At 38.8% G+C, this 16,750-nt stretch overlaps 2 protein-coding genes and 1 long non-coding RNA gene across 3 annotated transcripts in view; 2 read left to right on the top strand and 1 right to left on the bottom strand.

Moving 5' to 3' along the window:
* Window positions 1-581, top strand: part of LOC122075223 (GSH-induced LITAF domain protein) — a 3,477-nt gene extending 2,896 nt beyond the window's left edge. Inside the window, exons 2-3 of the mRNA XM_042640178.1 lie at window positions 19-145; window positions 234-581. Coding sequence (XP_042496112.1) covers window positions 19-145; window positions 234-317 — 211 coding nt within the window. The 3' untranslated portion in view covers window positions 318-581. The remainder of the gene's footprint in view (window positions 1-18; window positions 146-233) is intronic.
* Window positions 582-2,942: 2,361 nt separating this feature from the next.
* LOC122075465 (translocon-associated protein subunit beta) lies at window positions 2,943-7,399 on the bottom strand. Its single transcript, XM_042640500.1, has 6 exons — window positions 6,982-7,399; window positions 4,264-4,362; window positions 4,057-4,165; window positions 3,894-3,965; window positions 3,773-3,778; window positions 2,943-3,318 (listed from the first exon to the last, which is right to left on the bottom strand). Exons 1-6 carry the CDS (start codon window positions 7,161-7,163, stop codon window positions 3,199-3,201), a joined length of 588 nt encoding a protein of 195 aa, XP_042496434.1. The 5' UTR covers window positions 7,164-7,399; the 3' UTR covers window positions 2,943-3,198.
* A 7,051-nt stretch (window positions 7,400-14,450) lies between these two features.
* LOC122075456 lies at window positions 14,451-15,563 on the top strand. Its single transcript, XR_006139262.1, has 2 exons — window positions 14,451-15,275; window positions 15,382-15,563. It is a non-coding gene; the product is annotated as an uncharacterized LOC122075456 (long non-coding RNA).
* Window positions 15,564-16,750: the final 1,187 nt, after the last annotated feature.

The raw sequence follows: 16,750 nt of genomic DNA on the forward strand, positions 1-16,750 counted from the left end.
GGATGTGATAATGCACAGATCAAAACCCAGTCTGGCAGCTGTTGTGGGTTGCATGATGCCATTTATGCTCGGTGTCTGCTTCCTCTGCCCTTCAATGGACTGCCTCTGGCATAAATATCACTATTGCCCTAGCTGTAATGAAAAGGTAACGAGTTATTTCATTTTTTTCATTTTCTTGGTGGGTGTTCAAGGTTCTCAAACTGAAGCTACATTTTTTCACTTAATAATTGTAGGTCGCCGACTTCGAGAAATCGGATCCATGCCTGGTGGTAGATCCTCAACAGTGGAATCAACAGAGCTTTGCTTTGCCAGCTTAATGATTCCTTCTTTCTTCACTGTTTATGCTTGTGATATTTTGCATCCGTGTGTATGAGAACTTCTTTTCCCCTTATTTGAGGGTTGTAAATAATCCATGAGACTAGGCTGGAGGAATTATATATACTGGTAGAATGTGTAGTTGATTATGACAGTGGGAATCATTTTGATCGGACCAATTTAAAAAGGGTATGCAGTTGGGGGCCTTTGGGCCTCTATCTTTTCCCTTATTTTTATCATTATGATTATAATTGATTCACAACAAAGGGATCTGCAGTTGGCTATTTGCGAATATGTTTCATTGCTATTAATTGCTCCACAAACCTGCAGGTTCTTACCTTTTGCTCACCTAAGTCAATACAAGTTGTTTGACAAACGGTGAGGTATCAAATCGTTGCTTCCAGATTATTATCTTAGGCCAGATCAGGATTGAATCGAGTTTCAAACTATGTTTTAGGTTTGCACTTTTGGGCTTCAATGGAGCCTAAATGTGGAATGGATCAACTAGCTCATTCTATGTCTTAACATTGCCGCCATTGAAATGTAGGGCAGGGCATTTATTAATTTGTTCTCAGGTTCATCGTGAAAAGGAGCTTTGGAATTGAATACGTTAAATTCGGAGTCTTAAAACCTTGCCGGTGTCCATAAGTCATAACAGGGATTAAATCAGATCAGATTGGCCATACCATGTCTGGGAGGCATGGGTTGAGCTAGACGATTTTAGGGCCAATTTAGATCCAATTTAGATCAGGTTAAATTAGCCACGACTAATCCAAATCCTGATTCCATGTTTTTAGGGTAATTTACAGCGCCACCCCCTGAAGAATGCCAATATTAGAAGGACACCCCCTCTCTTTCACCAAATTGGACTCGGACCCCTTATCGTCAGTCACTGTTAAGTGTCGACTTAAAATGACCATTATACCCTTGTTATTGAAAAACTCATATTTTTACATTACAGTGAAGCTTTCAAATACAGAGAACCACAAATCTCAGCCATAATTTGCCGGATTTCCAACCAAGACCACCACAGACTGCAGATTCCGAACAGATTGAAGGAAAAAAAAGGAGAAAAAACGCAACCTTCGATTATCTTCTCCGTCGGATCTCCATCGCCGGTATTTGGATCGATGAGGCCGGATCTGTCGGTGGCGGATATGGAGCAAAGGCGGCGGCAGGACTCCTCTCTTCCCTACCCTATTGTGATTCTTCTGAAGCCTCGGGCTCCAAAATCTTCAAACTTCCTAAAAAAAGAACACGGCTCACAGCTGCTACCGTCCTGCTAACCTGAAGAAGAAGAAGAGCTAGAGAAGAAGAAGAGAGGATTTAAAAAACAAAAAATAAAACTTTATTGCCGGACCTGAACCGCTGACCAAAAAGAGGATTTAAAAAAAGAGAAAAAGAAAGCCTTATTGCGTCGTTATTGTCGGTGCCTGAACCGCTGCAAAATTCTCGATGAGCCGTTGTTTCTTGTCCCATCGCGCATCGCACTGCTTCTGTATAATCGTCAAAGCATTTAGGCCGGATCTGTCGGCGGTGGATATGGAGCAGAGGCGGCTGCGACGGCGGCGGCGGTGGAGAAGGACACGCTTTTTCGGATCTCGCAGTAGGTGGCGTCCGTGGTCTGATCTTGGTGATGACCTTCTTCGCTTTCATCATGGAGAAGATGTTTGGAAGAGAGGGCACCGGGGTCCTTCGTTAAGGTGCGACTGCTCCTTCACTACCTAATCTCATCGATTCTACGGCGGAAGGGGTGAAGTCCTCGAGGAGCTGTATCGTCGTCGCCTTCAAGTTTCGAACCTCCACAACCCATGGAGGACAGAAAAGAGGAAAGGTCGGGAGGAGGACGAAGAATCGAGGTGGTGAAGAGATGCAGAGTTAATTTTAGGGTTTAAAACGAGGTGGTGAGGAGGAATGAGAGTCCTCATGAGTTTTTGAATTACGCGGCGGACATGGAGCAGAGGCGGCGGTGGCGAAAGGGATCTTCAATCGATTTTGAGAATACAACCATGAAGGGCAATTTTGGTATTTCCCTATTTTAAGGGCAAAATGGTATTTAAGAAAATTTTGAATTGCTGATGTCAGCATTTTTTATATATTTTGTAACGATGACTGACGGCAAGGGGTCCGAGTCTAATTTGGTGAAAGAGAGGAGGTGTCCCTCTAATATTGGCATTCTTCAAGGGGTGGCGCTGTAAATTACCCATGTTTTTAAACCCAAATCCATAATGGCCAGTTATTAGTCTAACCTGAGAACATCATTGGGCAGGATATTTATAGTCAAATTTACTTGTTCTTTAATTTTAAAGTAGGGGATTCTCGGATTCTCCAAACAAGTGGCAAGGAAGAACACACCAATAAAGTCCAATGAAATGATTTTGCAGAAAGGGAGATAACAAAGTCATTTCATGAGAGAGAGATGACTATGTTACCATAACCAAGAGAAGACTTTAACCATAACTAAGAGAAACACCGGCATAGATTTTAGTGTGATTTTGGGATCCCCATCCCATGATCATCAGAACACAATAACTCTTCCTGCAGTTAATCCTTCTCACTAATCCAGTCTTTTAACTGATAATAGCATTTACCAAAAAAAAAAACTGAAAATAGCAGAAATTCATCAATGGCGATAGAAAGCAAGAAAGATAACTCAACTCAGATTCAAGTAATCTTTCATGGCCGATACTGAATCTCCTGTAGAAAAAAGAGATGCCCGTAGGCAAAACTACAAAAAAAATCAGGTTTTAATAATTACTACAAGTTTGAACAGTATGTCCTCATCACTAGAAAAGCTTGACTGAGGTCATGGGGGGCATTCTTTCGTCTCCAAATATTTCAACAGGAGACGAAATCATGAAGCCGGCTTCTCATCTTAGATGCTCAACGCCTCTTCTTGCTTCCCTTTGCACCACTGGATTTTGAAGGGGTGGCAACGAGGTATACAAACAAAACCACAATGGAGATCACCGACACTAACGATCCATATTTTGCCAACAACCTCTGCAATTGAGATTGAAAAGTAAGAACAGCCACAGTCTAATTCAAAATATAAGATTCCTTTTTCATGATTTAAGGACATGATGAAACCATACTCATTTCTGCTGTACAGTGTCAATACATTATGATAACTGGTCAGAGACTTCGACCCAAAATTAAACGGAGTATATGATCCTGGCCATACTCGTCATTTGGAAGTCTTTCTTTTTAATGGAAAAAAAGGTCCAAACAGAGACTGCTAAAATTTTTAGCAGTCAATTATTTATTCAGAAGCTCTCAACGAGACCCATAAAATGTGGCTCCACGTCCCTATCAGCCCAAAAAGCATGACAATTGTACAGCATTGTTTTATGGCAAACATAGCCTGATGCAACTTTTTTTCTCTATAAGGGAAAATATCCATCACTTAATCTTTTAGTCCAAATAACAACAATCAAGCATTGAAAGTCTCACTCACCTTTGCCTGAGTAGGTTGACCACATCCAAAAATGATTTCATGCAAGAACATGGAAATACTCAGTCAATACAAAGAATGCATCTAGAAGTTGAACTGAAATATTTTAACTTCACAACCTTACCCATTCAAACTTCTTTTCTGGTGGTCTGTCTGCAAGGATTTCTAAAGGTGGCACTGGGGTTGAATAAGCCTCCTATAGATGATGTAGCACAGTCATCAGACAATTTGAATCTTTTCAGAGTCAAGTTTAAGTAAGCTTGATTAATCCTATAGAAAAGTCAAACCTGTAGTGCTGCCTTAGTAGGAACCCGGAATTTGATGACAGCAGGTGCACCATAGAACACAGTTTTCACTTGAGATTCCAGAGCAAAGGAATGAGACACAAGAGAACCACTGCCAGTGACATGGGGCAAAAACCATGAGAAGGGAAAGAAAGTAGGAAACTAGGAAGGTTGGGGCAGAAGTAGTGATAAAAGGTCCATAGAACTCACACATCAATCCTTTCCCATGTCTTGGAAGTGTTACCGCTGACCAGGTCAAAGATATCTTGGGCCCAACTATCATCAGCTAGACTTACATCATACGCAGTCCTGTGAGAATTAAAAATGGGGAAGAGGGGGGGTGGTTATCTGCATTTGGCACAAAAACTAATAAACATTTCGAGGGGGATGGGGAAGAATTATACATTAAGAAAATGCAATGCTGTTGAAATTTAAAGAAATAGTCTATTGGAAGTATATGTTGAAGCGTTTGACATGAAATATTTGAAATTTTACGAAGTGATGTCTTTTTGACACAAGAAAAGTCTTAATTTCACTGATGCAATGTTAAACAACCTGCTCTTTCTAATGTGAATATCGATTTCTAAAAGGAGATAATAACAGCTAATACACAACAACCAAAAGGAAGAAAAGTATTGACACATTGTAGCTAGACTTCCCTAGAAAAGAAACAATGGATGGAAAGATTGTTTGACTGATTCAGATTAGAGAGGCACATGTGACACACCAAGGAGAAGAGTCCATATCTTTATATTTCCTTTGGATCATTCAGATTATAAGCCATTTTTTGTCTATATTTTGGCAAAGGGTATTAGGACAGGTTAGTTATTCCTCAATTGATGGTCCTTAATTGGTCTTAATAGGTCAGGTTTTGGGTGGGTTTGTACATTTTGTACTAATCAGTAAGTCTATCGGGTTAATTGGGTTGGCCCGAGACCAACCGATTAATCAAAAAACAATATATCCTAAAACCAAAACTGGACAGCTTAATAAACAGTCAGTTCAGTTTCAGTTTAATTCAGGCGGTCTCAGCTGGCTCTGTTGGTGCAGGTCTGGAAATGACACTGTGACACCCTCAAGGGAATCTCCTAAGCCACTCAGCCGCAAAACCATTCCTTAATTGGCTATTGCAAAGCCCTAATAACCAAATTATCTGGAGTACTATAACTAAGGAGGAAGACATAGATATTTAAAAAGCTACCCGCCTGACACAGAAACCATTGCAAAACCTTTTCATGTTTTCAAACATAAGCTGAACTGAAATGTACCATCAAGCATAAATTCAAAGATCAGAATGCAAATAAATCAAAAAACCCCAACTTCAAGATGTTAATGAGCTTTTAGTTTCATTCATTCCTAGAATTGTAAGGAAGGCAATGAAATACAAGTAGATGACATCCAATTGAGAATATCTAAGAAATTTGCCAACACAAATTCAATGCTCAAATTTCAATTTTATCTAGACGAGTTTAGCTTAATATCAAGCAGCACATGTGACTAAAATACATACCAGAAATTGGCATCAATTGACTTGTAGTATACAGCCTATCAACTAGCCATATCTAATTTATGTAAACTGGCTTTTGTCAGAAAAACAATGAAAGAAAAGCATTCAGGACCTAGTTAGAAAATTTGCAACTAATCTGGAAAAAAAAATCAGACTGGAATCAAATTGAAAAAGTGGGGGAAAATTTTGTGACTTTTAGAGAGGCCACAAATAATTTGAGAAATGAACAATTGGCCAAAAAATCTGGACTTCAAAAATTCGGTACCATGCAAACATTTCAGGAATCGAATAAATCGGCCCCAAAATCCTATATTTCAAGTTTTTCCTCTATTTTTTCACCCTTCTGAGTTTTCCCACTATCTCCAACCTGCTTGACCTGATCGATCTCCTGGCCTCACCCCAGCCAGTTAGGTCAGGCCTGCTGCAGTTGGTTTCGGTCAGTTATAGTTCAGGTTTTCCAAAACCTGTACTCAATCTCCTATCTGGCCATCTTTAGAGTGTCTCAATGTCTTATTTTTAGACGATGTGCAAGCAACCCCCCACCCCCACCCCACCCCCAAACCCAAAAAAAAGAAAAGAAAAAAGAAGTGGCAGAAAATCCAAAGAGAGAATGAAGAAATCTAGTCAGACCAGGCTAAATTGTCTCAAGCATCAACATGAAGTAGGCATCCTAGAATCCAAAAACCAAAATCTTGGCTAGAAAGTATGGCTAATCCAAATGACTATCTAATTCACCGCAGAGGACATAGCTTTAACTTATAAATGTTCTTCATTGGAGACAGCAATACACATTCAAGAACCAAATTCCCATGGAAAAATTAGAAAAGTGGCCTAAAGCAATTAAACTCAGGTTGCTGCATTACAGTGTGAATGAACAATTGAAGAATCAATTATAGGGACTGCGGGAACACTGCTGTCCATGCAAAGTCGTTTTGTATTTGAAAAACAGACCATACAGATCCCTCTCCAGGCCTTTGCCATGGTTTGAAACGCAAAAGAAATGCCGACCAACATTAACAAATAAAAATTACCAACGAACAGCAAAGAGGAAATAGAACCATGCAAAACAAACATAAACTTATATAGAAAAAACATATTAACAGATAGTCAGATACAGAACGGGCACAATTAAATTCCGATGCGCTATGCAGGGAGGAACTATCAAAATTGCAACAAACTAACACGAAAACCACATGAGAAACGCAAACATATCCTCAAAAGAGAATTTTGATCTACAAAAGAGTTCAGATACTCCAATGATCCAGCGATGGCACAATCCATTACTTAAGAGTGAAAATCAAAAGGTCAAAGTAGAATTCAAGAGATTGACATGCATATACATCCATCAGATCTAAAAGATTGGAGATTTTACAAAGAGATCAATTGAAGGAAAGTTAAAAGGAAGATGGTGGAAAACCTACGCAGATCCTTGGTTATAGAGGTCGATCGAGACGGAGATTCTTTCAGCGCCGGATTTAAGCCTGTTGAGAGTAACCTTCTTGTGAGCGACGATGAAAGGAGCATCTGAACTCGCAAAAGTCGCCGAAACAAGGAATAGAGATACCATGACAGAGATCAAAGCCTTCACTGTGGGATTCGCCATGCCCGCGTCTCTGGTTTTGGGTGAGTCTATTGGATCGCTACTAAATCTCACGGACAAAACAAATAAAGGGAAGAAGTAAACAACCAATGGTAGGCGTGGGGCTGGTTTTCTTTCCTTGCAAATAAAAAATATGGAAAAAAGACACTGCGGTCTGGCGCAGGCAACGCCCAGACTCAGCGGCCAGCGACAAAATTTCAGGAGAGGGTTCTAAAGCAACATTGCTTCTACATGGATACAAGGATCAATGAAAACATTAGTGGAAGCATCAATAGAAATGAAATTTCTTCTTTTTATAAGGATGAGATGGTCATTTTATCACCTGTTGTATCTCGGCATGGGGATCACAAGTCCTTATACGTTTCCTTTTTTTTTTTTTTTTTTTCCCAAAAGTTATTTAAGGAGAAAAAGCCTAAAAACATAGTGTCCTACACCAAATAGTCTAGATTTGAAGGGGGGAAAGACTTCTCCGACCCCCAATGAAAGGTGAAAATCCTGCTTAGAATGTCCATAGTTCAAACTTAGGAAAGACTTCCAAGGTTCAAAGAACCAAAAATCAAACATAGGATCGGCTTCGATTGAAGAGATAAATTTTATTGATTTATGAAATGTATAAATGCAACCCTAAAAGTGATGTATAAGGTAGTGAAATAACAATAACAAACAATGCACGCAAGTTTACGAGGTTCGGCAAGATTACCTATATCCTTAGTGAGATGAGATTCTTTTTTTTTTTTTTTTCGTAAATACAGGTCTATATATTTATGCGTGACCAGTGCAAGGAGTATGATTTACATAGATTAGAAATCCAAGAAGTGGTAGAGGGCCAATCCATCCTGCACGCTAGGGAAGTGGCTTTCCGGGCTAATGAGTCAACTAAGTTGTTAGTCTCCCTAGGAACATACTTGAATGAACAAGAAAGAAAAAAAGTAGCTAGATATTTGATGTTCGTCAAATACTTCAAGTTTGGAATCCGAATTGTTGCTGCTTAGGATAGTGGCAAGCTCGAGATTATCTATGTCCACTTCAATGTTGTCAATTGCTTCAACAATACCATGTAAGAGCCCACACTGAATTGAAATAGTTTCTCCTTGAAGAATAGATGAGAAAGAAATTAGCTTAGAGATGGTAAACTTGGGGTTGCACTTCACTGTTAATAGAGAATAGGGTTATAGAGCTCGGCAGAATAGGACTGCCGTTTTGTCTATCGGGGTCTATACCAGTACTCACTGGATTAAACTATGATGAAATACAAGACATCATACACCAACAAAATCATCAGACATGAATCGTGTGCTATTTCAAATAAGGTTGCAAGATCATTCAAAATCGGGATTCCTCAAACCACGTGGGCCTTTGCAGATCTAGACCCAGAATCAACTGGATGATCCAAAATTTAATTATTGATCAGATGGACCAGAAAAAACCTAATTCGTTTTTAATCTATTTATTAGCAGATACTTGAAGGGACTGTAAGATCAATGAGATTGGACATTCTTTTGAAATTGGTTATTGGCATGACAAATAACAGTGATCCTGAGATAAATCATAATCACTACTACAAACTGTCCAATTTAGAGTCTTGATCTAAACTATAAGCCATCTGAAAAAAAGATTCCAATCGGCAATAGATCTTTGTGGGAGCCTTTTTTAAGAAGAAAAAGATGTGTTAGTGTGTGTGTGTGTGTGTGTGAGAGAGAGAGAGAGAGAGAGAGAGGGGTAGGCCTGCAAGTCCCAATAATCTCAGAGAGATGAAAGATGAATCGATAGACACGTCCATAGGCGCAAAGGAGAAAGAGGGATTTGCCCAAAGCGAAGGGATTCAAAGATAGAGTGATACCTGAAGGAATTGATCACAGAATTATTTGGTTGCTCCTGCAACTTTTGTAGGGAAGAAGCTTCGCATAAAAACCATTGTGTTTCTTCTTGATGATCGGTAATTGACAACAAAACACTTTCTGTGGCTTGGAATTCCTGAAAAACAAGTCAACCATATATGGCATTTGAGAGAACCAAAACCCAGGTCTACTTTCTGCTTTGTCTAGTGCTTGCAAAGGCATTGACTTTTAACATTTCAGTGCTCACAGCCCATGCCCTCATTTGATAATGATACTGGCATGGAATAAAGAGCTCAACAGTGGGTAATGGGAAGTGGGAAGAGGACCCAAGAGGTTAGAAAGGTGCATGATTCAGCCCATCTCAATTTCTCATTTCTTGTTCAAGATAAAAGCTCTATCATCAACTAACCTCTCTGATACCCAACTTGGGTCAAAATCTCAAATGTTTTCCTTAGATCTCTTTGTGCAAGTGCAACTTCCCTTTCAAGTAATGTCAAACCTCGTCTCCTTCAACTTGTCAAAAATTTTCTCCCCTTTCCACATTAGCTGATCATCAAGGCATCAAGCCCTTGAAAGAGGTAAAGGAAAGAGGGAAATAATAAGTGGGATATTGCATATGCAAGTTGGTATGTACTATGTACCAAAGGTTATCTTTAAGAGCAGCATTGCTTCTTCTTCCGTTCTTCTGTCAAGCTTTATCTTCTTCTTCTTCTTCTTCTTCTGGATCGTGTTGAGACTTCACTGGAAACATCTTAAGTTGGTCTCTGTTTATTCTTGAGAATATATTCCCTCATGGGGCATTAATGACTCATAACATCTCTCACTCTCACTCATGACAAAGAAAGAGGAAAAGACAAATAAATTGTAGCTATGGATAATGCGGGAGCTGATTTTATGTGGCAATCCGAATCTGATCTTCACACACCCTCTTTGGTGATAAATAGAGGCTCCCAAACCCCAGCATTGGCATAGGCATTGGTGATTGGTGATAATTGAGAGGAAGAGAGGTCTTACATGAAGATAAGAGCTGAGTTTGGTAGCCAAGGATGACTTGCCTATGTCCTCCCAGGGGGGATTGAAGGTCCAAGGGGTCTTCTCCAAGTGAGAAATGACCCATCACTCAACTATCCATGATTCTTATCTGCAAGTAATCCCACTCTTGTGTGGTTCATAGCAAGTCTCCTTGACTAACTTGACCTGCTCCTAGATTTCATGTTAGACCTTCTTTTCTTTGTCCACAAATGTTGAAACCTCTGTCACTCCAGCCGATAAACTATTACTCCTTGATGCATTTCCTGCATTCCTGCTTCCATCCTCTAAATGCTTTTATTTCTGTTACATACGATAACACTTCTCTTTTTTTTTCTTTTTTACTTTTTTTGGTTAGATGAAGAATTCATTAAGCAGAATGAAGGTTTAGAATTACAACTCTTCTTGGCAGCAGGAAAAGCAGTGAACAGAGGAGCTTCTCAATCCATATTTACCTGAATTAATACAAGTGTATCCCTGCATTATTGTAATATGACACTTATTTTACAAACAGAGAATTAATTCTCTCTCTCTCTCTCTCTCTCTCTCTCTCTCTCTCTCTCTCATTTGCAGATCAATGCCAAGACGACTTCCCCAAACATGCCAAAGTTTCTATGATACAATTAGCTAGATTCTTATCCATTTGCCTCAGCCAGGAGGGAGATGAAGTCTGTGACCTTTTCTGTCTTTACTGTTGAGGGATGTTATCCATATATATCCAGTTTGTGTTGGAATAGTAAATGCCATATTAGTTTTTCTCTCTTGTAGTCTTGCAACTAATATAGTCCAAAGAGAGTTATTTTGAATCTTTACCTGGAAAAAGAATATGCAAATTTAATTCTTCTCCATACTAGAATTTATAAACAGAGACACAAGGATGGGTCTTTTTGTTTTGGCCTTCTTTTCCCATACCATAAGCCTAGTCTTCCGATGTTGTCTTCATCAGGATGTAGTGGTTATTCTCGTTCTCAATCCAAAAATAAGGCGTTTCAGCCTTTCTGTACAGTTTTCAGGAGGAGAGATTGTGTCTAGAAATGCATGATATTAGAAAGAAAATCTGCAGGAAACACTGATTTATATATCATATGTGGGAAGAACATGGTTGCCCATATAGAGTGTCTTAGAAATATCCATGATGGTCATTGATACACCATAATATCACCTCACCAATAAGTGTAGGCCACATGGTATCCAACCGCAGACCAAGGGGCTCTTCACAACTCCAGAAACCTAACTATAATGGCAAATAAGGTATTTCATCCTTATGGAAATTAGGACTTCATTATATCTACCCTATAAAAGGGAAAAGAGGTCAATCTCTCTAAAACTCTCTCTCCACTGCTTCAATGATGTATTTGTGGCATCGGAGCCTCTTATCTAGAGCACCCCTTCTGCCCCCTTTTCTGTATGTCTCTCTCCAAAGTTGATGGCGGATTTCTGCATCAAAAGTCATGGTGAAAGAAATCACAGTTTCAGTAGATGATTCATGTTGGGCTTTTGATTTCCTATGGTTAGGGCAAGGCCAATCAGGGTTAGCCCGGTGAGAAGGCCTAGCTAAAGGGATTTAGGATTGGGTTTGGATTTTAAAAAACCATATCCCGTCTAGCCTTGTTTCAGCCCTAGGCCCTACACTCCTCCACAGAAATCATGATAGAGATTTGCAGCGGCCCAAGGACTGATATGGTCGGCCCATCCGAACCCACATCTAATCCATTGACTATGTTCACTAAATTTATTGACTTGGAACAACTAGATTGAATTGATTGGTATTGATAAAATAAAGACTAGATGAGCAACCAACCGTGCACGGTGCATCTATTCATTTACCGAAAGAAGAGTATATATCGACCAACAATGAATGATCTGCAAAGATTTTAGATTTGCTATTGTTGTAGCAACTCAAAGATGGGAGCTTAATTAATTAGTATCTTAGAGGTTAATTAAATTTATTGTCTATGTTCTTAATTACCTTCTGGCCCATATTCAAGTAAAAAAAAAAAAACTCCTAAGGCGGCGTTTGATTGCAAGGGAAATGGGAAGTGAAGTGAAGCGATTTTTTTTCCCCTTTTGAGTTGTTTGGTTGCAACAAAAGTGAAATAAAATTAATTTACCATAGTTGTTTGGTTGGATGTAAAACTGATGTAAAATTTTAAAAAATTAATAATCCAACCAAACTCCTCAAAAGAGAGGGGGGGGGGGGAGAGTACTTTTCAATTCAAAACCCACCCAGCTCCTCAAAATTTATATTGGTTATATGAATCAAGTTATTCAAGGTCTGTACCAAATCAATCCAAATGTCATCAGATACTATGTTTTATCACTAACCAAAATAAACCATTTCATCCTATATATATATATATATATATATATTAAATGAATGCAGCATAAGTAAATATTTAAGATAATATAAAAGATGATCACAAAGAAAATAGTAATATATCATAAGTGATAACTACTGAAAAATCCATTCCAAAAGTCTTTTGGTTAAAACAAACCCAACAGGTCAATAATGCTCCATCTGGCTCAAACCCAAAGTCTTTTTGTCAAAACAAACCCAATTGAGTCGCATGAGAGAGAAAGAGAGAGATCGTTGAGAGTCATGAGCAGGGTGAGAGCCACGAGAGTGGGAGAGAGATCGTAAAAATAAGGGGTTTTTTTTCTTCCTATATTGGTGGGGAAATAAAAAGGAAAATTTTAATTTTTAAGTGAAATTTTTCTCACCTGTAAATATATATTTTTCTTATAATCAAACATCTAAAGTTATTTTTTCGGAGAAAAAAAATCCATTTTACATAAAAAAATTTGCATTCCCCTTGCAACTAAACAAAACCTAAGAAATTCGTTCTTACTTGATTGCTTGAATAAGAAGAGAGATGTCATGGCTTCAGACCTGACATCTACAAAGAATGTCGATGATTAGTTGGTTACCTAACCCTGAAGAAAGAAACAGGGCAGAGGTTGGAAAGAAAGAAAAAGCCTTCCACATCTTTGTTTAATATCGAAATGGAATATGAGAGAGAGAGAGATGGCAGGTTGCAGGGTGGACCCGTAAGTAACAAAAATTTCAGAGGGATGATGGATGAATCAATGACACGTCCATAGGGACAAAGGAGAGAGGGGATTTGTCCATCTCCCTTATTCCAAGAGGATCAAGCTGAGGAATTTAAAGATAGAGAGAGCGACACCTGAAGGAATAGATCACAGAATTATTTGGTTGCCCCTGCAACTTTTGTAGGGGAAAAGCTAGCTTGGCATAAAATCCTTGCGTTTCTTCTTGATGATCAGTAATCGACAACAAAACACTTTCTGTGGCTTGGAATTCCTGATAAACACGAGTCAACCATATATATATGGCATTTGAGAGAACCAAAACCGGGTCTACTTCCTGCTTTGTTTAGTGCCTACAAGGGCATTGACTTTTAACATTTCAGTGCCCACAGCCCATGCCCTCATAGCCTCATACTGATAATGATATAATGACATTGTAATGGAATAAAAGTTCACAGTGGGAAAAGGACCCAAGAAACTACTAAGGTGTATGATTCAAGCCCATCTCAATATTGTCTTGTTTAAGAAGAGTTCTATCAACTAACATCTCTGTGTTGCTCAACTACTTGGGTTAAAATCTCAAATGTTTCCTTAGATCTCTTTGTATCTCTTTGTGTAGTGCAACTACCCTTTCAAGTAATGTCGAACCTCTTCTCTACTTAGCTACAATGAAAAAATTATCCCCCTTCCACACTGGCTCACACTCTCTTATCATAAACTAACTTTACCTTTTCCTAGAAAGGGATAGCAGATAACACGGAAATAACAAGTGGGGATGCAAATGCAAGTTGGTATGTACGCAAAGGATATCTTTGGGAGCATTAATGCTTCTTCTTCTTCCCCATTCCTTCAGACCAAGTTTTTATCTTCTTCTTCTGGTTCGTCTGAGACTCCATTGGAAATCGGGATGGAGCAAACATTAATTCTTGAGTATATATTCCTTCAAAGGCATTGGCATAGGCATTTTTGAATGGTGATAATTGAGAGGAAGAGAGGCATGGTTTTAGGTATTGGTACTGTATCGGCCAATTATATCAGTGTCGATTGAGATCGACCCTTGATCTTTGACGGATTTGTATCAATTATCTGTATCGTTTCAGGGATAAATCAGTAAAAAATTGATTTTTCTCATTCAATTTTTTGTAATGTCTCTTCTATGTTTGATGATGTTTAAAACCTTTAAAATATATATATATATATATATTCATACTTTAATTCTTTCGTCTCTTCCATGTATTTAGTATATTGAGATTTTTTTCAGACTTTTGTTACTGCTACATGAGATGACATTTTCACAGTTGCCTAAAATCAGGGTTTATACTTTATGATACATCCATAATGGATGGGATGGTCGGATGAGGTCATGGGTCTTGGGTGTCTTGGGACTTGGGGTTATGAGACTGGGCAAATCCGTTTAGAGGTGGCTTGTTGGATCCCCTTCTTCAAGTTGTTTCTTTTTCATAGTTTTGGAATCTGGATTCAGAAATCAATTCCCAAAGACAGTCCTCACCAGATGTCTTTTATGGTATGGTTGCAACAGAGGGGAGAGACAGATAGCTGCAGCCGATACCTTCGATACAGGAGAGTTTTTCAGATTGAACCCACAAAAATGATAGCAAAATTGCAGGCATTGATCTGAAATTCTACTTTTGTATTACAAAAAATGGAAATAGGACATTTTGTGTGTGTCTTCCCCTTCATTTCCTCCCCTCCCACTCAATCTCTGGAAACAATGGAACTTATACATTTCTCTTTCCATTTCCCCATCTTCCTTATGGGACGTACGAAGGATTAGGGTCCCTATAGTGGTACTCTTTTGCAGAGCCAAACCCCACTGCACCAACATGAAACTTGGAGTTGCAGAGCCAGAAGAGGTGGCGAACGAAAGAACAATCAATCGTCTTCCATCTGAATCATCATATATATATAAAATTGGGTATCATTGATCTTCCGAACTCGAACTGTTAACCCATGGCTGCGTTTCTCCTAGTTTCGCGGGATTCATCTCTGCATCGGAGGGTTTCATCCCTCTCACCGTCGTCTGTAATAGTGTCACCGTCATCTCCGCGAGTTCGGAGAGCTTCGTCCCTCTCACTCAAGAGAAGCAAGATAAACACTGCTATAACTCCTTTTATGGAAGAAAAGACACCTCCCTTGGACCTTTTTTATTCTACTGCTGAGCTCATAGACTCCCGCTCGAGTAAGAATTTCAACATCTCCGTCTCTATTTGATCCTTAATTTGATTTCTTTACTCTTTTGACTGAATCTATTTTTTTTCCTCTGATTCTTTGGCGTCATCATGAAGCTCAACAGAATATAGAGGGTGATGATGATGTTATCTCACCAGAAATGGGATAGGATGATTGCGCTGGTGTTCAATTTCAGATCATTGATCCAATGCCGACTAGCTCCTCTATAAGCAGTTTTTTCTGAACTAGTTTTGTGATCTAAAGTTCCAATTCCAAGACTCCCCAAGTTTTTTCTTTCTCTTTCATGGTTCATTATCTTCCGTGCTGAGAAGGCAAAATTTCTTATTCAATTGGCAATTTGCAGACCATTATTGGGATTTTCCTTAACTTGCTCTATCGTCTGGAGGCGAGGTTTCCCACAATGTCAGAATGGAAAACCACACCAATGAAAGGGTGGAACATGGATTGGTTCAGTAAAGAACCCGCATCTCGTTAGAGAAGGAGTATAAGAAGTGGGAAGGAATTCCCACTCTAGCATATTGGGATTTTTCCCCAGCATATCCGTTTATTTGCACAAATGCAATATTCTGCGAGAAAATTCGTCGCATGAAAAATATCCCGTATTATCTTCACTCCCGCAATTGGGTTACTTAACTCTTCCATAGCATCTTTTCATTACAAAAGTTTTTTTTTTTATAGTTCATGAATTGTATTTCAGAGTTTGTCCTGCTTGATTCAGGGACCTCTCCTTTCTTTTGGTCTCCCCAAAAAAGATTATAGCGACTGTCTTTCTATGTTTTTTATGTATTTTTTCCTTAATACATACAAATTACCTATAAAATAATTATATAAAAAAAATGCAATATTGTTCAATGAACCTTGAGCTATAGTCCTATAATGTAATCTTCTTCAGAAAATGAGAAAATGAGAAAATGAGAAAAGGAGAAAATGGGAACTAATGGAACTATACCTTTCTGTTTCCTTATCAAGAGTAACAGTTTACAGTTTAACTATTACTTGTACACAAACAAAAAATATATATACAGCAATGTCGTTGTTGGTTTACAGTTGTAGTCTCTTAGACTTATTTACTAACACATTTAATATCATCTATCAATATACACCAACCTCTCTCATGGAGTCGATCACTTGTCTCTTTCAGAGGCTATACGGAGGTTTCAACCTTTGTGGGCTAAGAAAAGCAGGTCTAACATGAAATCTAAGAGCAGGTCAAGTTAGTCAAGGAGACTTGCTATGAACCACACAAGGGGGGGATTAATTGCAGACAAAAATTATGGATAGTTGAGTGATGGGTCATTTCTCACTTGGAGAAGACCCCTTGGACCTTCAATTCCCCCCTCGAGGACATAGGCAAGTCATCCTTGGCTACCAAACTCAGCTCTTATCTTCATGTAAGACCTCTCTTCCTCTCAATTATCACCATTCACCAATGCCTATGCCAATTCTGGTGTTTGGGAGCCTCTA

This window comes from Macadamia integrifolia, chromosome 4 (genome assembly GCF_013358625.1).
Source record: "Macadamia integrifolia cultivar HAES 741 chromosome 4, SCU_Mint_v3, whole genome shotgun sequence".
Taxonomy (NCBI): domain Eukaryota; kingdom Viridiplantae; phylum Streptophyta; class Magnoliopsida; order Proteales; family Proteaceae; genus Macadamia; species Macadamia integrifolia.

Coding starts and splice junctions, on each gene's coding strand:
- LOC122075465 (XM_042640500.1), bottom strand. CDS start 7,163: ATGGCGAATCCCACAGTGAAGGCTTTGATCTCTGTCATGGTATCTCTA. Junction 4,363..6,981: donor CTCTATAACCAAGGATCTGC/GTAGGTTTTCCA, acceptor TAATTCTCACAG/GACTGCGTATGATGTAAGTC. Junction 4,166..4,263: donor ACATGGGAAAGGATTGATGT/GTGAGTTCTATG, acceptor TGTCACTGGCAG/TGGTTCTCTTGTGTCTCATT.